At 45.3% G+C, this 26354-nt stretch overlaps 1 protein-coding gene across 6 annotated transcripts; it reads right to left on the reverse strand.

Moving 5' to 3' along the window:
- Nucleotides 1-41: 41 nt before the first annotated feature.
- On the reverse strand, nucleotides 42-25803 carry LOC102412989 (cytochrome P450 4F3). 6 transcript variants are annotated; one of them, XM_006047676.3, is made up of 13 exons: nucleotides 25643-25803; nucleotides 25097-25324; nucleotides 21418-21562; nucleotides 20337-20390; nucleotides 20120-20247; nucleotides 17601-17722; nucleotides 16904-17174; nucleotides 5228-5294; nucleotides 4915-5044; nucleotides 2158-2291; nucleotides 1998-2062; nucleotides 1728-1810; nucleotides 42-1347 (listed from the first exon to the last, which is right to left on the reverse strand). In XM_006047676.3, the coding sequence occupies exons 2-13, from the start codon at nucleotides 25292-25294 to the stop codon at nucleotides 1170-1172; spliced, it is 1575 nt and encodes a 524-aa protein (XP_006047738.2). In that variant the 5' UTR covers nucleotides 25295-25324; nucleotides 25643-25803; the 3' UTR covers nucleotides 42-1169. The 6 variants fall into 6 exon arrangements, with proteins under 6 accessions (XP_006047738.2, XP_006047741.2, XP_025149515.2 ...); XM_006047679.3 differs by lacking the exon at nucleotides 21418-21562 and adding an exon at nucleotides 23134-23278; XM_025293730.2 differs by lacking the exon at nucleotides 21418-21562 and adding an exon at nucleotides 23134-23278 and having other exon boundaries at nucleotides 25097-25295; nucleotides 25643-25793.
- Between the last annotated feature and the right edge of the window lie 551 nt (nucleotides 25804-26354).

The raw sequence follows: 26354 nt of genomic DNA on the forward strand, positions 1-26354 counted from the left end.
ATTTTAATAAGAACTCTGAAGGCAAAGAAAAACATATGCAATTTTCAGCTTAGAATACATGAAATATTTACTAATTTCATGTTATAGGATTTATTTCTTTTTATTCAACCATTAAGTCTTCTGATCCCAGCTTGTAGAACCCCCAAAGTGTCTGATACTAAGACTATCCCAGGACTCCCTGCCACCTCAGTGGGGCTAGTCCTGGAGCAGCCACTGTCCCAGGTGCTGAAGGAAGTGGCCCCCATTCCTGCCCCCTCCACCTTCTCTCACTATTGAGGACCTGCTTCACCTCCACTTCCTAGAACATCCTGATGAAAATGAAGTCCTGGGTCATGCTTCTCTGAGGGAAAAAATTTCTTCTTGGTCCTTAGCTTCAGGTCTGTTTCACAGCAGAGCAGCTTGTAACTGTGTAACAGATCTAACTATGGAGATTTTGAATTTGCTGAATCTTCTAATGGCAATTTTCTTCAACGGCAGGTTTCCGCATGTCCCCAAACTTCAGTATAATTTTATGACTTTAAAGCATTTTAAATGTGAGAAAGTGACGCAAGTGTGGAAATGAATGCACATTCAGTAGGGCTGCTTGCCAGATACTGAGTCAGTCATTTTGCACAAGCTTTTTATAAATCTCCACAACATCGCAATAAGGTGGCTACTATTATGTAATAAAGGCACTGAGGCTTAGAGAGAGATTTTTCCGCAACCCAGCCAAATAGCTAAAAGTGGCAAATGTTTGTAAGGAGGGAGTGGTGGATCCAGGGTCATCTGACCCTGACTGCATCTAGTTCTCTGCTAAGATGAACTTAAGAACTTTAAGATGACCTTCCTTAAAAAGTCATCTTGTCCTAATGATCCAAGATGGAGCTCCAGCTATCATAACAAAATTTGCCCCCATTCCCCCACCCTTTCCCTCCCCCTTCCCCCCTCCCCACCCCCAGGTTCAGAGCCACACCCATCCTCCTGGATCTGTCCAGGCCCCAAGGGCCCCCTGTTGGCTCTCAATGAGGCTTGGGACAGACGTGAGCTCCCGGATCAGGATCCCGTGACCCTTGCAGTGGAAGCACAAAGTCTTAACTACTGCACCACCAGCGAAGTCCCAGATTTATTTCTTGGAATCTGCAGTGAGGTGTCTATGGTCATGGCGGATCTCAGGCCAGAAGGTGGGTGCGTCATTGCTGCCCTGTGCTCAGCGGTTCCACCCGCAGCCAAAGTCCGCCCTCCGCGCGCAGGATCAGCTCTGGCTTCCGGCGAGGCTCCTCCTCATCTGGCAGGATGCGGAACCGCAGTAGTGTGAGTGCCAGGACCACCTTCATCTCGGTCATGGCGAATGTCTGCCCGATGCAGTTCCTGTGGGCAGGAGCGGGGGTTCTGACTGCACCCAGAACCCTCACCTGGGCCCCATAGCACCCGGCCCACAGCTTACACATACAGTGGTAGAGAAGGAAGCTAACCATGCCAGGAACCCCCACGTGGGCTTGCATGTTCCCAGACCCTTGCCCACACTCCAGTCCTGAACTCAGACCAGAACACAGGGGAACCGACCCCTCAGCACACTGTGGACCCCTCCTTGTGCCCCCCACCATTCCCTAGGCTCTTGTCATTTTGTCTGGGGGAGGGGAGTCTTAAATTTTCCCCCTTCCTGGCCCCTACAGTTAAGCCTGGAATCTTAGTCCCAGACCCCTGCCTCCCACTACTCCATCCTCACCTCAAATGCCCAATGCCCTCACCTGGGACCTGCTGAGAAGGGGATAAAAGCCAGAGGTGACCTCCCCTTGATGTTTTCTGGCTCGAAGCGCAAGGGGTCATAGACCTGGGGGCAAGACAAGATGGGGTTACTGGGTAGTATCTCCCAGAACGTCCATCCTTAGAGAGGCAGATGTGTGTATAATGGGAGGGAGGTGATGTCTGACTGGCCAATCAGAATTCTGTAGTTGCCTTTGGGTCTCCCAAAGGGAATGGACAGGGATGATGGAGGTATGGCATGGTGGAGGCATCACCTCAGGGTCTGGCCACACATATGGGTTGTGGTGGGTCCCGAAAATGCTGATGAAGCAGATAACACCTGTGGGAGAGGAGGGACGAGTCAGAATTAGGTTCAACCTGCCTGATGGGTCCCCTTTCTGACCAGGAGCCTCACCCCATAGTCATTGTGAGCACCTTTGGGGATGACCCGGCCATCTGGAAGCATGATGTCCTGGGTACAGCGGCAGGAGATGACCGTGACTGGGGGGTGCAACCGCAGACTCTCCTTGATGCACATGGTCAGGAAGGGCAACTGAGCCAGGTCGTCCCTAAGGAAACCCCATGACAATTATCTAGGGAGCAAAAATAGACATGCCACCCTCCAGCACTCCTACTGCCCTATAGGATCCCTTCTGTCTATAACATAATCACAGATGGATCAAATAGTGCCAAACCCATTACGTTGTATACATTAAATATGTACAACTTTTTCTTTGTCCATCACAGCTTGATAAGATGGTTCCTAAAAAGAAAGAAAAAATCACAGAAATACCAGAAAAATTTAGCCACATATTTTTAGGATCTTTTCTAAGCAAAACATCAAAGAACCAGCCAAAAAGAAAGTTTACTAATTTGTTTAAAAATGAAATATTCTTTATGGTAAGAGAAAAATCAAAAAAATGAGAAAAATAAAAAGTCAAATTCAATGTTTACTCTTATTTATAACAGCACTAGGGATACTAGCTAATGAACTTAGAAGGGGGAAAAAGAGAAATGCCATTTGAAACACGGGGGTAAATGTGGCATTTTTGGCAGAGAGTGGTTTTATACTTAGAAAACAAGAGAATTCACTGGAAAAAGTGAAAGTGAGAGTCGCATCTGACTCTTTGTGACCCCATTGACTATACAGTCCATGGAATTCTCCAGGCCAGAATACTGGAGTGGGTAGCCTTTCCCTTCTCCATCAGATCTTCCCAACCCAGGGATTGAACCCAGGTCTCCCGCATTGTAGGGGGGTTCTTTACCAGCTGAGCCACAAGGGAAGCCCAAGAATACTGGAGTGGGTAGACTTTCCCTTCTCCAGCGAATCTTCCCAACCCAGGAATCAAACTGGGGTCACCTGCATTGCAGGCAGATTCTTTACCAACTGAGCTATCAGGGAAGCAACTCACTGGAAAACTTGTACAAATATTGAAGATAAGACCCAGTAAGGGGACTGAATTCTTTTTCTTTATCCCCTTAATTTTGTGTAGTGATTTAAATTCTTAATAGCTGATATAGTTAGCTAGTACCAAATTGGAAAACCACAAAACACCACCCCATGTCTCAGTATCACTCATTTCCATTCCTCACAGTTTGACTGGTGGTTATTTTTTTATGTATCCTTCCAGGAGTACTTTTTTGCATTAATACTTATGCAGTATCATGCTATATACCATACACATTGCTCTGTATCTTTTTCGTGTAACAGTGTGTCAAGCTTTTCTTGTACATCTCTTGGGACTTGTGTCCAAAATAAGGCCTTTCCTACTCTGGAGCTATAAAATAATTTCCCCTGGTTTCCTCTAGAGCCTTTAAGATTCCTTTATTTTATTATTTTCTGAAAAAAAAATTTATTTGTTTGGTTTCAGCAGGTCTTAGTTGCATCAGATCCTTGTTGTGTCAGGCGGGATCTTTCACTGGGTCCATGGACTCTGTTTAGCTGCGTGTGGGTTTAGTTGCTACTGTGCACATGGGATCTTAGTTCCCCAGCCAGGGATCAAACCTAAGTCTCCTGCATTGCAAGGTGAATTCTTAACCACTGGACCACTAGGGATGTCCCAAGGCTCTTTTATTTTTATTTTAAATCTTTGATTAGTGTATATGTTATTTTCTTATAAGACATAAGACCATGTTGAATTAACCTTTTTCCATGTAGCTCTCCAGTTGTTACAAGAGTTTTTATTATAAATGATCTTTCTTTGTCCTGTTGGTATAAGACCATATCTAGCACTTACAATATTCACTGGGCAAGAAATTTATACCCATATATTATTAGTTTTTCTTTAGAAATAATATAATAGATGAAAGAAAAGATGGTGATGATATAAAATATCTGGAAGACATGTGAATGTCTATATTCCAAATGAACTTATAAATGTTTCTCAATCCAGATAGACTATATGTTTCACCATAGGAACAAGAGGTACCTAAGGGTTTGTTTAGCAAAAACTGCCTAAGATCTCTATGCTAAAATTTTAGACTCTATTAAAAGCCTAAAGATTATGTGAATATCTAAAAATGGATATCCATTCCACACTCTGGAATAGCATGTTAATATTATTAAGTAATCTGTTTTCCACAAGCCTATCATATCAAACCCCAGCCTGGTCCATGCACACTGGGAGTGTCCTGACCTGGGACTATCTCTCACCAGGCTGGGAGATCCTGGAAGGCAAATACTGGGATTGTTCCTTCCTGAGTCTCCAGGACACACAATGAGGTGAGGAGAATTGGAGATGGCATAGAACTGGGGAGAGGGAGGCAGTTTTGCAGTGTTTCCTAAATGGGGAATGGATGGAAGAAGATGCAGATATTCCTGGAAAGGAGTTGAATGACTTTAGTCCTCAGGTGTTCCTTTTAAATCCTGGAGTAAATAATATGAGGAATTAGTATATGAGGAAATAGAATGAAGATTTTTGAAAACATGTGACCTCAGAGAGAAAAGTAAAGAAGTGGAAGGAAAGTTCATTTACTGAATAGGTGCTCACTGGTATCATCTGCCCTCACACATTGTTGCTAGTTAGTGCAGGACTTTCTGTTCCCCAAACCTGCAAACTTTTCCCAGACCCTGTTTCTGGGATCTTCTCACATTCCCACTAAGAAATAAGGACAGAATTCACAAGAATATTTTCACTCTTCCAAAGCCAGGAAGCAGGGGATCAGAAAAAGGCCACGAAGACTTGCACTCACCATTCAATCTCTTTAGACTCACGGTCCTTCAAGAGCTCTTGCACCTCCTGCCGGCAGCGCTCCTGGTATTCTGGGTGTTTTGCAAGGTTGTACAGGACCCAGGAGAGGCCACTGGCTGTGGTGTCATGGCCTGAGGAGCATCCAGAGAGGCTTGGATCTCTGGCCTATTTCAGAACTAGAGTGTGGACAGCACCCTCACCTTAAGGCCCATGGGGGGATGGGTAGGGATGGCATGATTCAGTGCCCACTTGCCAAGTTCCTGGGTTGGGGGAGAGACCCATCTCTCTGTGTAGTTCCACACTGGGACCCTCACCTTCAAACATGAAGGTGTCAGCTTCAGCTCGGATGTCTTCGTCTGATAATCCCTTCCCATCTTCATCCTGGAGAGAAAGCAAGATTCCCAGATTCACACAAGTTCTGAGGCCCCCCAAGCCTAAACTGAGACAATCTCTGAAGCTCCATTATCCATCTAGAAACCCAAGCTCAATCTGAAGTCTTAGACCTCCTTTGCTCAGTACCACCAGATGCCCCACCCACAGACCTCCTCCTTGAACTCTTTGCCTCCTGTGGCATCCATGGTAAAGGGAATCAATGATTCATAAATATTTTCATGTTTCTACATGATGTAACCTGGGTTACAGGATGACTGATGACAAGTTTACCTTAGAAGTAGAGATTAAAACCCATTCCTAATGCCTCCTGGAGATAAGGAATGGGTTGTACACCTGTAGAACATGCAGACTTTGCCTTCTCAGTGAAGAGGTTCTGATTAAGCTCCCAAACAACCTCTTCTCATCTCTGCTCTGCTCTTGTCTAATCTTCTCTCCTCTCCACTATTTTCCCTTCCCTTCCACTCCCCTCCCTTCCCTTCCCTCCTCTCTCTTTTCCCATCTCCCTTCCCTCCTCGAACACAGGGAAGAAGGAGAAGTCCTGTGTATATTCCAAATTTTAAAAACTGGAGGTAAAACCACTACAATATTGTAAGTAATTAGCCTCCAATTAAAATAAATAAATTAGGGGGGATGGTCCTAAGATGGTGGATGAACAGGACAGGGAGACCACTTTCTCCTTCACAAACTCATCAAAAGATCATTTGAATGCTGAGAAAATTCTACAAAACAACTTCTGAGTGCTGGTGGAGGACACCAGGCACCCAGAAAGGCAGCCCATTCTCTTTGAAAGGAGATAGGACAAAAAAAAAAAAAAAAGACAAAAAGAGAGACAAAAGAGTTAGGGATGGAGACCCATCCCGGGGTAGGAGTCATGAAGGAGGAAAAGTTTCCAAACACCAGGAAACACTCTCACTGGCAGGTCTGTGGGGAGTTTTGGAATCTCAGAGGGCAACATAACCAGAAGGAAAAAAAAAGACAACCCACAGAATATGCGCCTAACCGCAACTCCCAATGGAGAAGTAGCCCAGACGCTTGTGCCTGCCAGCAGCGAGGGGGGCTGAACAGGGAGGCGTGGGTTGTATGCTTAGGGTACGGACTGGGCCTGAATGCCCTGAGGACAATCTGAGGGAGCTAATGTGAGAAAGCAAACCAGACTGTGGGTTAACGAGAGAGACAGAGAGAGAGAGAGAGAGAGAGGGAAATTTCCTGCAAAAAGCTCTAACCTAAGGCACAGCCTGGTCCACTCACAGAACAAAGGATTGACCAAATACCAGAGGAGAGCTAGCTGGTTGCAGACTGGCCCCTCCCCCCACCAGAGGCAGAGAGGCAGGCGGGCGACAGCCACAGCCAGAAGGCAAGGGGCAATCTCGGCTCCAGAGATGCATCCTCCACCAAATTGTGAGCAGGCTCCCAGTTGCTAACAAAGTCTTCCTGGGATCCTGGACTGTTGACACCCGCCGGGAGGGTCACAGCCTGAGATCAGCTCTGCAGAGGAGACACATGGCACACCTGAGATGGTGCTCTCGCTGTGCACCCAGGAAACCGACTGGCTAAAACTGGGGAGGTGATGAGATGCACCACACACCTGAGACAGTGCACTCACCAAGCACCTGGTCGCCTGAGCTGCTCGGACCTGGGAAGGGCACAAAACACAGGCCCAACCAAGTCTGTGCCTTGGTGGAGTACCTGAGAACCTGAACACGAGCAGCTTAGACCTGGGAAGTGCACGCAACCCAGGGCCTTCTTTGGACAGTTCTACTGTAGAACAACCTGGAGCCTGAGCAGTGTAGACCAGGAACACACATGTGCCGTGAGTGGGGGCAAACCCAGTGTGGCTCAGACACTGTGAGCACTCCCCACACACACCAGTGATATTTGTTTGCAGTGTTCCTCTCTTCCCACAGCACAGCTGAACAAGTGAGCCTACATAAGTGAACATCTTAGCCCCCTTGTATTAGGGCAGAAATTAGACACTGAAGAGACTTGCAAACAGAGGAAGCCAAAAGAAACAAAGAAGAGGGAACTGCTTTGGAAGTGACAGGTGAAACAGATTAAAACCCTGTATTTAACATTGACTACATTGGAAGGGGCCTATGGACCTTGAGAAGAAGTATAAGCTGGAACAAGGAACTATCTGAAACAGAACTGACCCCACACTGCCCTCAACAGCTCCAGAGAAATTCCTAGATATTTTTTACTATTATCATTTTTAAATTTTATTTTAAGTTCTTTATTACTCCTTTAATTTTTATTTTTATAACCTACTATTACCTTGCAAAAAAGACCCTATTTTTAAAGCAAATTTCATATATATATATTTTATAATTTTTGTGATTTTTTTAATATTGTATTTTTGAGAGCCTAAATTCTACTCTAGATTTTTAATCTTTGCTTTTTGGTATTTGTTATCAATTTTGTACCTTTAAGAATCTAATCTTCAGTAACCATTTTTACTTAGAAGTGTGATTGCTGGCTTGATTGCTCTATCCCCTTTTGACTCTCCTTTCTCTCCCCCATGTCACCTCTATCTCCTCCCTCCCCCTTCTCTTCTCTACCCGAATCTGCGAATCTCTTTGGGTGTTCTGGGCTGTGGAAAAGACTTAGGGAATGATTACTGGCTATATTTGTCTCTCTCCTTTTGACTCCCCCTCTTCTCCTCCTGGTCACCTCCATCTCCTTCTTCCCTCTTCTCTTCTCTATGTAATTGTGAACCTCTCTGAGTGTTCCAGACTGTGGAGAACACATAGCGAATTGATTACTGGCTAGACTGGACTCTCCCCTTTTGATTCCTCCTCTTCTCCTCCAGGTCATCTCTATCTCCCTACTCCCATTCTATTCTCCATATAACTCTGTGAACCTCTCTGGGTGTCCCTTACTGTGGAGAATCTTTTACCATTAACCTAGATGTTTTATCATTGGTGCTGTATGGATGGAGAAGTTTTGAGGCTACTGTAAGAATAAGACTGAAAGCCAGAGGCAGGAGGCTTAAGTTCAAAACTTGAGAACACCAGAAAACTCCTGATTCCAGGGAACATTAATGGACAAGAGCTCATCCCAAAGCCTCCATCAGTTCAGTTCAGTCGCTCAGTTGTGTCCGACTCTTTGCGACCCCATGAATCACAGCACACCAGGCTTCCCTGTCTATCACCAACTCCCGGAGTTCACTCAGACTCACGTCCATAGAGTCAGTGATGCCATCCAGCCATCTCATCCTCTGTCATCCCCTTTTCCTCCTGCCCCCAATCCCTCCCAGCATCAGAGTCTTTTCCAATGAGTCAACTCTTTGCATGAGGTGGCCAAAGTACTGGAGTTTCAGCTTTAGCATCATTCCTTCCAAGGAACACCCAGGGCTGATCTCCTTGAGAGTGGACTGTTTGGATCTCCTTGCAGTCCAAGGGACTCTCAAGAGTCTTCTCCAACACCACAGTTCAAAAGCATCAATTCTTCAGCGCTCAGCTTTCTTCACAGTCCAACTCTCACATCCATACATGACCACAGGAAAAACCATAGCCTTGACTAGACGGACCTTTGTTGGCAAAGTAATGTCTCTGCTTTTGAATATGCTATCTAGGTTGGTCATAACTTTTCTTCCGAGGAGCAAGCGTCTTTTAATTTCATGGCTGAAGTCACCATCTGCAGTGATTTTGGAGCTCCCCAAAATAAAGTCTGACACTGTTTCCACTGTTTCCCCATCTATTTCCCATGAAGTGATGGGACCAGATGCCATGATCTTCGTTTTCTGAATGTTGAGTTTTAAGCCAACTTTTTCACTCTCCTCTTTCACTTTCATCAAGAGGCTTTTGAGTTCCTCTTCACTTTCTGCCATAAGGGTGGTGTCATCTGCATATCTGAGGTTATTGATATTTCTCCATACCTATACTGAAACCAAGCTCCACCCAAGAGCCAACAAGTTTCAGAGCAAGACATACCAAGCTAATTCTACAACAATGCAGGAACATAACCCTGAGCATTAAAATACAGGTGGCCAAACGTCACACCAAACCTATATACACCTCAAAACTCACTAGTGGACACTTCATTGCACTTCAGAGAGAAGAGATCCAGCTCCATCTACCAGAACCCGAGGCAAGCTCCCCTAACCAGGAAACCTTGACAGGCCACTTGTTCAACCCCATGCACAGGGAGGAACCTCCACAATAAAGAGGAACCACCACAATAAAGAGGAACCACACACTTCCAGCATACAGAAAGGCCACCCCAAACACAGCAATCTAAACCAGATGAAAAGGCAGAGAAATACCCAGCAGGTTAAGGAACAGGATAAAAGCCCATCAAACCAAACAAAAGAGGAGGAGATAGGGAGTCTACCTTAAAAAGAATTCCGAATAATGATAGTGAAAATGATCCAAAATCTTGAAAACAAAATGGAGTTACAGAAAAATAGACTAGAGACAAGGATTGAGAAGATGCAAGAAAGGTTTAACAAGGACCTAGAAGAAACAAAAAAGAGTTAATCAATAATGAATAATCAATAATGAATAATGAATAAGTGAGGTCAAAAGCACTCTGGATGGAATCAACAGTAGAATAACTGAGGCAGAAGATAGGATAAGTGAGGTGGAAGATAGAATGGTGGAAATAAATGAAACAGAGAGAAAAAAAATAATTTAAAGAAATGAGGACAATCTCAGAGACTTCTGGGACAATGTTAAATGCCCCAGCATTCAAATCATAGGAGTCCCAGAAGAAGAAGACAAAAAGAAGGCCATGAGAAAATACCTGAGGAGATAATAGTTGAAAACTTCCCTAAAATGGGGAAGGAAATAGCCACCTAAATCCAAGAAACCCAGAGAGTCCCAAAAAGGATAAACCCAAGGTGAAACACCCCAAAACACATATTAATCAAATTACCAAAGATCAAACACAAAGAACAAATATTAAAAGCAGCAAGGGAAAAGCAACAAATAACACACAAGGGGATTCCCATAAGGATAACAGCTGATCTTTCAATAGAAACTCTTCAGGCCAGAAGGGAATGGCAGGACATACTTAAAGTGATGAAAGAGAAAAACCCACAACCCAGGTTACTGTACCCAGCAAGGATCTCATTCAAATATGAAGGAGAAATCAAAAGTTTTACAGACAAGCAAAAGCTGAGAGAATTCAGCACCACCAAACCAGCTCTTCAACAAATGCTAAGGATCTTCTCTAGACAGGAAACACAGATAAGGTTTATAAACTTGAACCCAAAACAATAAAGTAAATAGCAACAGGATCATACTTATCAATAATTACCTTAAATGTAAATGGGTTGAATGCCCCAACCAAAAGACAAAAACTGGCTGAATGGATACAAAAACAAGACCCCTATATATGTTGTCTACAAGAGACCCACCTCGAAACAAGGGACACATACAGACTGAAAGTGAAGGGCTGGGAAAAGATATTCCATGCAAATAGAGACCAAAAGAAAGCAGGAGTAGTAATACTCATATGAGATAAAATAAACTTTAAAACAAAGGCTGTGACAAGAGCCAAAAAAGGACACTACATAATGATCAAAGGATCAATCTAAGAAGAAGATATAATAATTATAAATATATATGCACCCAACATATATATTTATTTATAATTGTTACATCTTCTTCTTGGATTGATCCTTTGAGAATTATGTAGTGTCCTTCTTTGGCTCTTGTCACAGCCTTTATTTTAAAGTCTGTTTTATCAGATATGAGTATTGCTACTCCTGCTGGGAGAAATGTCAATAACCTCAGATATGCAGATTACACCACCATTATGGCAGAAAGTGAAGAGGAACTAAAAAGCCTCTTGATGAAAGTGAAAGAGGAGAGTGAAAAAGTTGGCTTAAAGCTCAACATTCAGAAAACGAAGATCATGGCATCTGGTCCCATCACTTCATGGGAAATAGATGGGGAAACAGTGGAAACAGTGTCAGACTTTATTTTGGGGAGCTCCAAAATCACTACAGATGGTGACTTCAGCCATGAAATTAAAAGACGCTTACTCCTTGGAAGAAGAGTTATGGCCAACCTAGATAGCATATTCAAAAGCAGAGACATTACTTTGTCAACAAATGTCCATCTAGTCAAGGCTATGGTTTTTCCAGTGGTCATGTATGGATGTGAGAGTTGGACTGTGAAGAAAGCTGAGTGCTGAAGAATTGATGCTTTTGAACTGTGGTGTTGGAGAAGACTCTTGAGAGTCCCTTGGACTGCAAGGAGATCCAACCAGTCCATTCTGAAGGAGATCAGCCCTGGGATTTCTTTAGAAGGAATGATGCTAAAGCTGAAACTCCAGTACTTTGGCCACCTCATGCAAAGAGTTGACTCATTGGAAAAGCCTCTGATGCTAGGAGGGATTGGGGGCAGGAGGAAAAGGGGACGACAGAGGATGAGATGGCTGGACGGCATCACCAACTTGATGGACGTGAGTTTGAGTGAACTCCGGGAGATGGTGATGGACAGGGAGGCCTGGCGTGCTGCAATTCATGGGGTCGCAAAGAGTCGGACACGACTGAGTGACTGAACTGAACTGACTGATGCACCCAACATAGAAGCACTGCAATATATAAGACAAATGCTAACAAGTATGAAAGGGGAAATTAACAGTAACACAATAATAGTGGGAGACTTTAATACCCCACTCACACCTATGGGTAGATCAACTAAACAGAAAATTAACAAGGAAACACAAACTGTAGATGATACAATAGACCAGTTAGACCTAATTGATATCTATAAGACATTTCACCCCCAAACAATGAATTTCACCTTTTTCTCAAGTGCACATGGAAGCTTCTCCAGGATAGATCACATCCTGGGCCATAAATCTAGCCTTGGTGAATTCAAAAAAATTGAAATCATTTCAAGCATCTTTTCTGACCACAATGCAGTAATAGTAGATGTCAATTACAGGAGAAAAACTATTAAAAATTCCAACATATGGAGGCTGAACAACACTCTGGTGAACCAACAAATCGCAGAACAAATAAAAAAAGAAATCAGAATATGCATAGAAATGAATGAAAATGAAAACACCAGAACGCAAAACCTGTGAGACACTGTAAAAGCAGTGCTAAGGGGAAAGTTCATAGCAATACAGGCATACCTCAAGAAACAAGAAAAAAGTCAAATAAAAACCTAACTCTACACCTAAAGCAACTAGCAACAGAAGAAATGAAGAACCCCAGGGTTAGTAGAAGGAAAGAAATCTTAACAATTAGGGCAGAAATAAATGCAAAAGAAACAAAAGAGACCATAGCAAAAATCAACAAAGCAAAAGCTGGTTCTTTGAGAAGATAAATAAAATTAACAAACCATTAGCCAGACTCATCAAGACACAAAGGGAGAAAAATCAAATCAATAAATTAGAAATGAAAGTGGAGAGATCACAACAGACAACACAGAAATACAAAGGATCATAAGAGACTACTATCAGCAACTATATGCCAATAAAATGGGCAACTTGGAAGAAGTGGACAAATTCTTAGAAAAAGCATAAGTTTCCAAAACGGAAGCAGGAAGAAATAGAAAATCTTAACAGACCCATCACAAGCATGGAAATTGAAACTAATCAGAAATCTTCCAGCAAACAAAAGCCCAGGACCAGACGGCTTCACAGCTGAATTCTACCAAAAATTTAGAGAAGAGCTAACACCTATCCTACTCAAAGTCTTCCAGAAAATTGCAGAGGAAGGTAAACTTCCAAACTCATTCTATGAGGCCACCATCACCCTAATACCAAAGCCTGACAAAGATGCCACACACACACACACACACAAACAACAAACAAACAAAAAAAAAACAAACTATAAGCCAATATCACTGATGAACATAGATGCAAAAATCCTTAACCAAATTCTAGGAAACAAAATCCAACATCATATTAAAAAGATCATACATCATGACCAAGTGGCCTTTATCCCAGGTGTGCAAGGATTCTTCAATATTCACAAATCAATCAATGTAATACACCACATTAACAAATTGAAAAATAAAAGCCATATGATTATCTCAATAGATGCAGAGAAAGCCTTTGACAAAATTCAACATGCATTTATGATAAAGACCCTCCAGAAAGCAGGAATAGAAGGAACATACCTCAACATAATAAAAGCTATATATGACAAACCCACAGCAAACAGTATCCTCAATGGTGAATAACTGAAATAATTTCCCCTAAAGTCAGGACCACGACAAGGGTGCCCACTCTCACCACTACTATTCAGCATAGTTTTGGAAGTTTTTGCCACAGCAATCAGAGCAGAAAAAGAAATGAAAGGAATCCAGATTGGAAAAGAAGAAGTAAAACTCTCACTGTTTGCAAATGACATGATCCTTTACATAGAAAACCCTAAAGACTCCACCAGAAAATTACTAGAGCTAATCAATGAATATAGTAAAGTTGCAGGTATAAAATTAACACAGAGAAATCTCTTGTATTCCTATACACTAACAATGAGAAAACAGAAAAAGAAATTAAGGAAACAATTCCATTCACCATTGCAACGAAAAGAATAAAATACTTAGGAATAAATCTACCTAAGGAAACAAAAGACCTATATATAGAAAACTATAAAACACTGGTGAAAGAAATCAAAGAGAACACTAACAGATGGAGAAATATATTGTGTTCATGGATTGGAAGAATCAATATAGTGATAATGGGTATACTGCCCAAAGCAATCTATAGATTCAATGCAATCCCTGTGAAGCTACCAACGGTATTTTTCACAGAGCTAGAACAAATAATTTCACAATTTGTATGGAAATACAAAAGACCTCGAATAGCCAAAGCAATTTTGAGAAAGAAGAAGGGAACTGGAGGAATCAACCTGCCTGACTTCAGGCTCTACTGCAAAGCCACAGTCATCAAGACAGTATGGTACTGGCACAAAGACAGAAATATAGATCAATGGAACAAAATAGAAACTCCAGAGAGAAATCTACACACCCATGGACACCTTATCTTTGACAAAGGAGGCAAGAATATATAATGGAGAAAAGACAATCTCTTTAACAAGTGGTGCTGGGAAAACTGATCAACCACTTGTAAAAGAATGAAACTAGAACACTTTCTAACACCATACACAAAAATAAACTCAAAATGGATTAAAGATCTAAATGTAAGACCAGAAACTATAAAACTTCTAGAGGAAAACATAAGCAAAACACTCTCCGACATAAATCACAGCAGGATCCTCTATGACCCACCTCCCAGAATATTGGAAATAAAAGCAAAAATAAACAAATGGGACCTAATTAAAATTAAAAGTTTCTGCACAATGAAGAAAACTATAAGCAAGGTGAAAAGCTTTCAGAATGGGAGAAAATAATAGCAGATGAAGCAATTGACAAAGAATTAATCTCAAAAATATACAAGCAACTCCTGCAGCTCAATTCTAGGCAAATAAATGACCCAATCAGAAAATGGGCCAAAGATCTAAACAGACATTTCTCCAAAGGAGACATACAGATGGCTAACAAACACATGAAAAGATGCTCAACATAACTCATTATCAGAGAAATGCAAATCAAAACCACAATGTGGTACCATTTCATGCCAGTCAGAATGCCTGCTATCCAAAAGTCTACAAACAATAGATCCTGGAGAGGGTGCGGAGAGGGTGCTACTCTGTTGGTGGGAATGCAAACTAGTACAACCTCTATAGAGAACAGTGAGGAGGTTCCTTAAAAACCTGGAAACAGAACTGCCATTCAGTTCAGTTCAGTTCAGTCACTCAGTCGTATCTGACTCTGCGACCCCATGAATCACAGCACACCATCACCAACTCCTGGAGTTTACTCAAACTCATGTCCATCAAGTCGGTGATGCCATCCAGCCATCTCATCCTCTGTGGTCCCCTTTTCCTTCTGTCCCCAATCTCTCCCAGCATCAGGGTCTTTTCCAATGAGTCAACTCTTCTCATGAGGTGGCCAAAGTATTGGAGTTTCAGCTTTAGCATCAGTCCTTCTAATGAACACCCAGGACTGTTCTCCTTTATAATGGACTGGCTGGATCTCCTTGTAGTCCAAGGGACTCTGAAGAGTCTTCTCCAACACCACAGTTCAAAAGCATCAATTCTTCAGTGCTCAGCTTTCTTCACAGTCCAACTCTCACATCCATACATGCCCACTGGAAATACCATAGCCTTGACTAGATGGACCTTTGTTGGCAAAGTAATATCTCTGCTTTTTAATATGCTATCTAGGTTGTTCATAACTTTTCTTCTGAGGAGTAAGGGTCTTTTAATTGCCATATGACCCAGCAATCCCGCTGCTGGGCATACACACTGAGGAATCCAGAAGTGAAAGAGACACGTGTACCCCAATGTTCATCGCAGCACTGTTTACAATAGCTAGGACATGGAAACAACCTAGATGTCCATCAGCAGATGAATGGATAAGAAAGCTGTGTACATATACACAATGGAATATTACTTAGCTATGAAAAAGAATGCATTTGAATCAGTTCTAATGAGGTGGATGAAACTGGAGCCTTTTATACAGAGTGAAGTAAGTCAGAAAGAAAAACACCAATACAGTATATTAATGCATATTTATGGAATTTAGAAAGATGGTAATGGTGACCCTATATATAAGACAGCAAAAGAGACACAGATGTGAAGAACAGACTTGTTGGACTCTATGGGAGAAGGTGAGGGTGGGATGATTTTAGAGAATAGCACTGAAACATGTATATCACTATATGTGAAATAGATTGCCAGTCCAGGTTTGATGCATGAGACAGGGTGCTCAGGGCTGATGCACTGGGATGACCCAGAGGGATGGGATGGGTGGGAAGTGGGAGGGGTGTTCAGGATGGGGAACACCTGTACACCCATGGCTGATTCATGTGAATGTATGGCAAAAACCAGTACAATATTGTAAAGTAATTAGCCTCCAATTAAAATAAATTAATTAATAAAAAATAAAAAAATAAAAGAAAACTGAAGGTATTTTTTTCTGTAATGTCAAGTATGGCTACATGGGAAGATAAAGAAATCATGGAGATCTCAGAGGAATTTGGGAATGGGGGAGCAGAGATACCATTCTACTCTGGTTACTGTTACTGCTATAAGTTATAAATGGATTCTTATGATCCAGTATTCTGTATGTATACATGGATATATACAGTCTATTTCTGTAGTAGACTAACTTACTAATTGGGAAGGAGAGTAAAATCTCAGGCCTTCACAGTTTCAGAGTTAGTGGTCCCCTGCAGGCTGCACCCCACGTGTGTGTGTGTTAGTCACTCAGTCCTGTCTGACTCTTTGCAGCCCCATGGACTGAAGCCCACCAGGCTCTTCTGTCCGTGGAATTCTCTAGGCAAGAATACTGGAGTGGGTTGCCATTTCCTACTCCAGGGGATCTTCCTGACCTAGGGATCGAACTTGGGCCTCCTGCACTGGAGGTGGATTCTTGACTGTGTGAGCCACCAGGGAAGCTCTGTGCATTCCACATGGTCATCTCTAAAACTTACCCCTAACCCAGCCCTTCCTTCAACAAGAATCTCACATGGCTCCCCAGCATCCAGTTCAATCCAGTTTAACTTTGATTAAATCAAGTTCCCAAGGCCTATACTGCTTCTTGAATTCAGATCCCAGAGGAGCCCACCTTGGTCAGCAGGAGTACGTCAATAAAGTCCAAAGTCTTGGTCTTCTCCTTGGCCTTGAGGAAGTCATCAATATCTTCCTTGGGGAGGGTGCGGCGCCGCTCCTGGATGACAGCACCTGTGAAGTCGTGCACTAGGCGGCAGGCCCTGCGGAAGCGCCACCCATCAGGGGTGAGGTAGTACAGGAAGTCCATGTGCAGGAAGATCTGTTGATATCGTTTTGCCACAAGGGCACTGAGCTCCAAGATGGCAGCGATATAGTCACTGGGCTTCCTACAGGATGAGAGCATGAAAATGCAACAATTTAAAATATCTGATGTCTGAAATAAACTTTGGACAGAACCCTCTTCTTCTCAAACACCTTCCATGGCTCTCTGGAAAGCCCAGGAGAAAGTTCATATCCTCTTTGGTTTCAGAATGTTCTTAAGATATAAAGATACCAATGCCTCCATCCTCATCTCCAAGATGTCTCCTCACTATTGCACATACTGTGCTTCTCCTAGCCTCCAGGCCTTTATCAAACAGTTCTACCCACCTAAAAGGATGGCTTCTTCTCGTTCCCTTTCTTGTTCTTCAATGTCCAGATCTGACCCACCTCTTCCAAGAAGACCTTTCTGATTGTCCTGGTCAACCCTCCCTCACCCATCTACTCCTGTGGGTCTGTGGTTCATGTTCCCCAGGCCCTTGGGTAAGACTCACTCCTGGCAATTGCTGTCGTAACTGAAGACGCATTTCTGCAGACTGTCCAGGGTCATGAGGCTGATGTGTTCAAACATGTCCAGATGGGTGTGGCCCTCTATGATCAGACGCTGCCACTTGGCCTGGACAGAGAAGGGGACACAGCTGAGGCTGAGAACTGCCTCCTTGGTGCCCCTTCCCAACCCCAGATACCAAGATGCACTTCCTGGACTCTGTCTCCTGGTCCGAGGCACCGACCCCCAGGGAGGACCAGGCTCATGTAGGAGTGAAAACTGTTACTATTAGGACATGAAGTCTCCATGACTGGGAGTCAGAAGATCTGGGTTTTGTAATCCTGATTCTACCTACTATACTTTATGTGCATGACTGTATGCTCAGTTACTTAGTCGTGTCCGACTCTGTGTCTGATACTTTGGACTGTGGCCCCCCCAGGCTCCTCTGTCCTTGGGATTTTTCAGGCAGGAATAGTATGGTGGGTTGCCATTTTCTCCTCTAGGGAATGTTCCCAACCTAGGGATCAAACCCACATCTCCTGAGTCTCCAGCATTGCAGGTGGATTCTTCATCTGTTGAGACCATACTTTGTGCACCATTGGTCAACTTTTCATAAAGTAAGTGCTAACAAATGTTAGTTTTCATCATTTTCATTGTTATAAGTTGATTAGGAAAATGATCCCTATGTTAATAGAGATAGTCCTCCATGGGCCCTGAGTACTCCTGCACTTTTTTTTTTTTTTGGTTTTGCCAAAAAGTTCTAAGACCCCTATGTTCTTTACCTGGACCATTTCTCAGTTGTGTTTGTAGCAAACAACCTTGATAAGTGAGGTAATGTGTCCCCCTGGAAAATATCAAGCTTGCTTCTAACTGCTATAAATGTCACAGAGTTCCTAAAACTAATATTCCCTCCCCTGTGATATAACATACTATATGAGTAGGCATCCATAGAAGCCCACCTGTGTTATTTGCATGAGATTTGGTCACTTGGAATAAGAATGCAAACCAACAAGAAGCACATGCTGTTTGCTGTGCCAAGAGTAATAAACTGTCCTTTGTCTGTGACCTCGGAGTCTCACGTATCCTGGCAGAATCCAAGAAACAGTGACAAGCTCTCTTATGGGCTTGCAAGTATGAAAAAAATCACAGGCACTTCACAAAAGCCTGTGCTCCAGTTCTTTACTTTCCCATGTATATATCAAAACCCTTTGCAATGTAATTTTTCAGTAACTCTACTTGGAGGTGGAGCCTCTTTCACCATCCTGTGATTCTGAGCTGGCCTTGGACTTTCTTTGGTCAACAGACTGCGGTGAAAATGATGAGGTGATCATTCCAAACCTAGACCCCAAAGGGCACTTCTCAGTCTTTTCATACCCTACATCTACCATATGAACCAGCCTGAGATGCCTTTTGAAGGGAGAGAATCCCATGAAAGTAAGTCTATTTACCCTCCCTGAGGTCATGCTAGATCAGCTTACAGCCAACCAAACTTCAAACCTGTGAGAGAACTGACCCCAGACCAGCAGTGCTTCCTATGCATATGGTCAGGCCACCCAAGACAGCTGTCCTCTTGTTCTCTGTACATCCCATGCTTGACCAGTCCCTGCTTCACCTACACCCTATTCACATTTCCTCTTACTCATGGAGCCTAATCAGTAAATGCTGACATACTTGCTCTCAGCCACAGATACACATGATGGGATATCACTCCAGGACTTTGCTTCAGACACATAAGATCCCCTTATCCATTAAACCACTGATGTATGTCTGTGTTATTGACTCCAGCTCTTTCTTCAGTCTTGAGTCTTGCAGTACTGCAGGGTACATTCCAGCATGACTAGACCCTCAGCTGATCACTGGTACATGAGTGGCCCCATCCACATCCAGAGAAACCACCCAATTGACTCACAGTCTTGCTGTAAATACTAAACCCTTATTGTTTTCAAGTGATTCATTACTCAGAAACAACTACTGCCTGATACTCATATTAATTATTATCATCAAATATGTCTCAAGATTCTAAGGCTTCTGTAAAGGTAAAACAGAAGCTGACACCTTCTGAGCATCTACTATGTGCCAGGGACGTGGCTCCATTATGATATCTTGAAAGTGAAAGTGTTAGTCATTCAGTTATGAATGACTCTTTGTGACCCCATGAACTGTAGCGTGCCAGGCTCCCCTGTCTATGGACTTCTCCAGGCAAGAACATTGGAGAATGGCAACACTGGGTTGCCATTTCCTTCTCCAAGGGATCTTCCTGACCCAGGGATTGAACCTGGGTCTCCTGCATTGCAGGCAGATTCTTTACCATCTGAGCCACCAGGGAAGCTCAGCTTGCAGGATATCTTGACCACCCTGCAAAGAAGGGATCATATTACACTCTTTCTATAGCCAAGGACACTGAGGCTGAGAAAGGACGAACGATGGATTTAAGCCAATCAGAAGAGGGAGAAATCCAGACAAGATGTCTCTGAGTCCCTGTTGTCCCCAAGACTCCAGCTGGGACAGTGGGTTCAAGAGACTCACGTGCATGATGTCTGCGCTCTTGGTGAAAATCTTCATATAGGGCTTCAGGATGTTGAAGTGGAAGGCAGGTGTCAGCATGCGACGGTGGCTGCTCCACTTGTCACCAGCACTCAGCAGGAGCCCATCCCCTAGCAGAGACAGCCACGGGGAGTGAGCAAAGGAACCTTCCCTGGGTCCCCAAAGTCATCCTCAACTCCCTTCACTCATAGTTACTCACCCAGCCAAGGCTTCAGAAAGTTGTAGAAAACCATATTCTTGGGTGCGATGGCAGCTGATATGAATGAGGACCATCAGGGACCAAGGAGAGGGGGAGGCGGGGGTCTTTTAGTGGGGAGTGGAGGCTCCCAGCCAGGAATCAGCATTCCCCCTCCAAGCCCAACATAGCAGAATGGGACCAAGAGCACAGGAAGCTGGGAGGGGAGAGGAGACCAGACCAGACCAGGCCACAGCACAGAACAGAGCAAAGGCAGGGCCCATAGACACATCTCAATGTGCTTAGACACACCCCAACCTGACATATGACTGGACATTGCATCTTCTACCTCCCAAGCATAGTCCATCACTTTACAAAACACCTTTACAGGGACCTAGGACACCACATCTGCCCCAGCACTGACCCCTTCTGAGACATCTGACATGGTCCCATTTCTTAACAAATCCTAACAAGGCCATACCATGAATGATACAAGATGGCATGACAGAATGTTTTGCCATGGGCCTGAAGACAATCTGGCATGACCTCAGTGTGCCCCACGTGGACTCCAGACAGGACTTGAATACACTGATGACACAGACCTGAACCAGGCAAAACTCAAACATATCCTAAGCATTAGACAAGATTCACATAAGGTCTCAGGCATTTCTCAGAGTGACCCTGGAGTTCCAGACCTCAGACAAACACCCAGAAGTGACCAACTGGAGAACCAGGCAATTTCTAACAGCATCTCAGACAAGAACCAGAGAGGCTCCAAGATGCCTCAAACATCCTTGGCCACAGATGAGCTCTAGACATGATTGAGAACATCTCTGAACTCAGATTTAAACATATACCAGGTATCACTAGATATAACATACACCAACTGTAACCAGAATCCACGTAGAAACATAAATCTGGTCAGACGTGGCCATTCAGCAGACATTGCACAGGCATGACTGGAGAGCATGCAGCTGGGATTCTGCAGTGGGAGACAGTGGCATCTTTGACATGCTCCCCTCTGCCTGCATCCTGGTCCCTTGTACAACTAGAGGCAACACAGAGACCATGGCAATGGGCAAGCTATGGCCAGGGAGGCGTCTACCTGGAGCAAAGAGCACAGGCTTGATGAAGGTGGGGTGGAAGATGCGGATGATCGCATGCCAGGGTCCCAGCCTCCAGCAGCACGCATCTCCATAGGTGCTGGCCAGGCCCTGTGTATACAGGAGACCTTCCTCTGAGCTCTGAATCTGGAGAGGAACAAATATGACCCAATTCACGCTCTTCTAGGCTGCCAGAGGGAAGGACCTGCAGGGCAGTGATCCAGAGCTGGGACAATGAATCACCTCCAGCAGCTGCTCCTCTGTCCTCAGCCTCCTGCCACCCTCTCTCCCCTTATCCTCCATATGTGATAATTGGGGTCCCTTGAATATACGGATAGGAAGGGTCTTTCTCTGTTTGGACCCCAAACACCATGTTCCCCTGACTCCTCTTCCATTCCCATATTCTTGATAAGGAGACTGAGGCTCTGAACAATGGAGTCTGTTGCCCACATTCTCTCAGACAATAAGCCTGAGACATGTGCCCACATCTATCTGAACCCAGGGTTTGTGTTCTTAACCATCAAATCACTCTGAGCCTCAAAACAACAGCTTAGAGGACCCTTAAACCACCTCCAAGATTGGGTACTCAGAGTTTCAGGGACACAGGAATGGGTCCTGTAACACAGGCTAGGGAAATTAAAGGAAATGTCTTTTCCTGAAAATGTTGTCAACGAGCTCACTTTTCCATGGGGGTTGAGCTTGTTGGATTCAGTTTTACCAAGATGACAGGGAAGCCACCACAGAAGAACAGAGAACTAAACAAGGAAAACAGATTTCTTACGACATTATATAGATATAGATAGATTTGGGTCTGAAGATACCCCTCCTTGGACTTCATAGTCACTTGATTCCTTTTCTTTCCATAGATCATACGGGGTGGCATTTCTACCACTAACAGCTGAAGGAGACTTCAGCAGCCAGAGAGAGCCAAGGCCCTTCTCATGTTCACTCTGCATTCTTGGGTCTGAACCCAGGTTTCTGTTACACGCTGCCTGTTCCCCTGCTTGCCTGGTCATCTGTCTGCCGATGGGAGGGGCAGGGGACAAGGGAAGAGAGACAGGGTGGGGTGGAGTCTCCTCAGGAAGATCCCTGGCAACTGGAGAAGGAGGGCACTGATCTAGAAGTGGACCAGCTCCAAGATAGGGGAAAAGAAAGTGACCCACCAGAGAGGTAGATGTCATGGGAATAGCAAGTTATATGTACACCAGCCATAAGCCGTCATTGCTCAGCAACCGGGGATAGGTGGGGACTGAGGGAAGGTCTGGCAGGGGACCTGGGATGTTATGGATGCCCATGCATCACTCCATACTCTGTTTCAAAAACTTTCTGCTCATCGTACTAGACCCAGTTCCAACTCCTCCTCCAGGAATCCTTCCAGCATCCTCTAGAAGAGAATCTTGCTTCTTTTCTGGGTTTGCAGAGCTCATTTCCCTCTGGCCAATTCCTGACCACACCAGGTCACATCTCTCTGCCTGAATCTGAATCTTCATGTCCTGTCTTTTACCCAGGACACCAGGGTGAGGTGTAAATGGCAGTGAGAGGAAGGAGGAGGCTGTGAGATGGCAGTGATCAATACATGAAGGAAAGAGGAAGATGGCAGAGAGAGGAGGGGAAGGGGGTTGGGGTCCTGTATGGGCCACATGGAAGCTTGGCAGGGGTGCAGCTGGAAGCCCTGAGGTGTGTCATGGGACCCACCACCAGCAGCTCTGCCTGGGTACCTGAGGCACTGGCAAAAGTCCGGATCAAGTCAGGGTGGCAGAAAATGACCAGGGGGATGATGGGACCCATCCACATCAAGTAACCCTGAGGGTAGTTGGTCACCAGCTGAGTTACTTTGCTTAAGCCCTGCTCTGTGGGGGGGACCTGTAAGCAAGGTAAGGACAATCACGTCACAGAAGGAGAGTCCACTGAGGTGGACAGAGTGTGGGATCCTATACAGATAGAGGGAATCTCTGCTTCCTCCTTCCCTCTGGGGGAAGGAGGCACCTGGAGGCTCTCCAAGTCCCAAGGGTCTATCCCAGGGCACAGGGAGAAGACAGGCTCTCTGCCCACAGGGAGGCAGATCTTGGCTTGAGAAGACACATTTTTCTTGTCCTGGGAGTGGTCCCAGTGCAAGGGGACTATGAATCTATGAAGGAGATCCTCAGCGGGCAGCTTTTGTGGGTAGCAGGGTGACTGGGCTTTGGTCCAACACCCTCCCATGTTTTTCCTGCTCCACCTGGCTTCTGATTTCTTGCATGGCAAGGGTTCTGCAGACCTCTGACCTTATAGCCCTGGCCATCCTCCAGGGACAGACATGAACTCTGCCTATTAACCAAAGGAGGAACATGGTCTATAACCTTCACTGCTCAGGCTCGGTGCAGAGTGCATCCTGTCTGTTTCTCTGCGAGTTATGGGCATGCCTTTCAATTGTGACATTTTCGAAAGAAGAAACTGATGCCATATCCCCTCAAAGGGTAAGAAGTGCAGGTTACCTCCTAGCGAAGCACCCCCTCCCTCACGATGCTCCATTCAAACCTGAAAAATACCCTCAGGTACTCTAGGCAGGTGACATAAAACACTCTCACCTTTGTGACTTGCTCCCCTCTCCTAAGGCCCTAAGGTGAGGATTCAAAGCACTAGATGAGACTGGCCCAGAGAGGGAGCATGGCTCAGCTGAAGTCACACAGAAGAGTGACTGAACTGGTCCCCACAGCCAAGCCCTGGAGGCAGGGAAGGCAGAACTGGAGAACTTTGTAACATTCCTGCTGCTTCCAGGGCTCACTGAGACCATTTGAAGATCTGGAACCTCAGCAAATCTTTGCGGTGAGCTTTGGACACCCTCCACTGTGAACTTTGCCTTAATGAATAGTAATTGCAATAAGTCCTCCCCCAAGTTATAGTTCTCATCCCAGACATGAAAGGAAAAGTTATCTGGGAGATAGAGGGAGCTGAATATAATCCCTTTGATCTTGACTGAGGGAGATGATGGCAAGTTGATCACCTCAGTCATCAAGCATTTATTTTGAGTGCTTACATCGCTCCAGTCCTGGACTGGGCACTGTAGTGTCTATTCCCCCAAACTATCATCAAATTGGGAAGTGGTTACTAAGTAATTGGATGATTACCTGTTTCATTAATCATGAGTGGGGTCAAGTCATAAGTATCAGTCTGGGGCACAAGCTAGGCAGGTGTGGAGGTGGGGTAGGTCTAAGAAGGCTTTTGAAAGAGGAAGTGAGTAGCTGACTTTATCTAGATTGGGCAACAGGCCCATTGGGACATCTTTGGGGGAGGGATGAGATTTAAATTAGAGGAAGGGATCCTGGAAAGGGGAGGGGGTGGGCAGCTGTGCTCCTGTAGGTGGGAATGGGGAGGTGGTAGTTATTTCCCTTAGGAAAGCTGTGGCTGAGAACAAGACACAAGGATATGGGCCCTATGCAGAGCAGACGCTGGACAGTGAATCTTATCAGGTGCATAACATGTGGAAGTCAGACAGGGAATGGACCCGAAAGCAGGCTAGGACTGGAAGGACAGGATGTGGAGAACGTCTCGATGGCAGAGTAGAGGAATGAATGAGTGAGGGAAGAGGCGGTTCCTTGGCTTCCCTGTCCTAGACCCCAGCTCAAACCTGAGCCCCATTCCTGACCTCCAGGAAGTCCGTCTACCTTGATTTCCCAGACTCAATCTGCTGCCCACACTCACCAGGCCCAGGTGACCCAAGAACCAGTTACATTTTGGGGGCTGCGGGAAGCATCGGAGACGGCGAGAGTAGTTGTAGGAGGTGTAGGTCCAGGCCAGGACATGGGCCAGGATCCAGGAGGCCCCGACCAGCAGCAGCAGCAGCCATGGGAAGGCTGCTACTGGCCCGAGTCCCAGCCAAGACAGGCTCAGCTCCAGCATCCTGTGGTCAGATGGGGTGGAGGGTGAGTTCTGAGGATGAAGGAAGAGACAGTGATGGTGAGCTGTGAGGCAGAGATGGATAGAGGGAGAGGAGCAAGGGAGGGTGGGGCAGGGATAGGGAGTGCTGGGGATGGGCAAGAAGGGCTCAGAGACAGACAGGGACTGGGAGAGGGGAGGGAGAAACAAACTCAGAGGAAGAGGGAGAGACAGTGACAGACAGACAGACACAGACACAAACACACACACACACTGGTATCCACTCATCTCCCAGGTCATCTCATTCCCTGGAGCCACCCTGCCTTGGGCATATGCCTTCCCCACCTTGGGCCAGAACCCCCAGCCTCTTACCTTCCGTGTGGGCTGGCTTGTCCCACACAACTTCTTCTGCCCTCCTCCTGGGATGGCTGGGTCTGACCCCAGATCTAGAGGAAGCTGCCAGGGGCCGGGCTAAGCCAGCCAATCCCCACAGCTTCTTTACTTCCTCCCCACCGGGAAGCTGTCTGGATACAGGGCGGGGGGAGGGGGAGCTGCCTGTGAATCAGCTCAGGATCTGCCCACCTGTGTGGACACTGGCTCCTTTGGACTCAGTACCTCCCACGTGAGCAAGCTGTGGTGCAGACAAAGGTGACTTTGGGCCTCCAGGTTCACAGCCACCCCTGCACTTCCAAGGCCAGTGTGTGGTAGGCAAAAACATGTACAGGAGGGCAGGGCAAAGCTCTCTGCAGCTCCTCTCCACACATGGGTCAGGAAGCCTTCATGTACCATTTCCAGGCCTGGAATCAGGAAGCTCAGAACTGTTAAAATTCTGGCTTTTGGGGGCACACACAGCCTGGCAGGAGTTCAGGTTGTGTCTCCAAGCAGCCCAGGGTCTGGGGTGAGATGTGACTGCTGCAGAACAGGAATAGAGAAACCTGCTTGACTGGGGATTACCTGCATCAGACTCAGAAGATAAAGGGCCCATTTGGAAGAGGGCTCCTGGAGGCTGTGAGGGGCCTAGAGAGAGCAGGGTCCACACAGGGGAGGGCAGAGCTGGGAGTGTTCTGCCCTGCCCTCGCTCTGA

The sequence above is a fragment of the Bubalus bubalis genome, chromosome 9, assembly GCF_019923935.1.
Source record: "Bubalus bubalis isolate 160015118507 breed Murrah chromosome 9, NDDB_SH_1, whole genome shotgun sequence".
NCBI classification, from domain to species: Eukaryota; Metazoa; Chordata; class Mammalia; order Artiodactyla; family Bovidae; genus Bubalus; species Bubalus bubalis.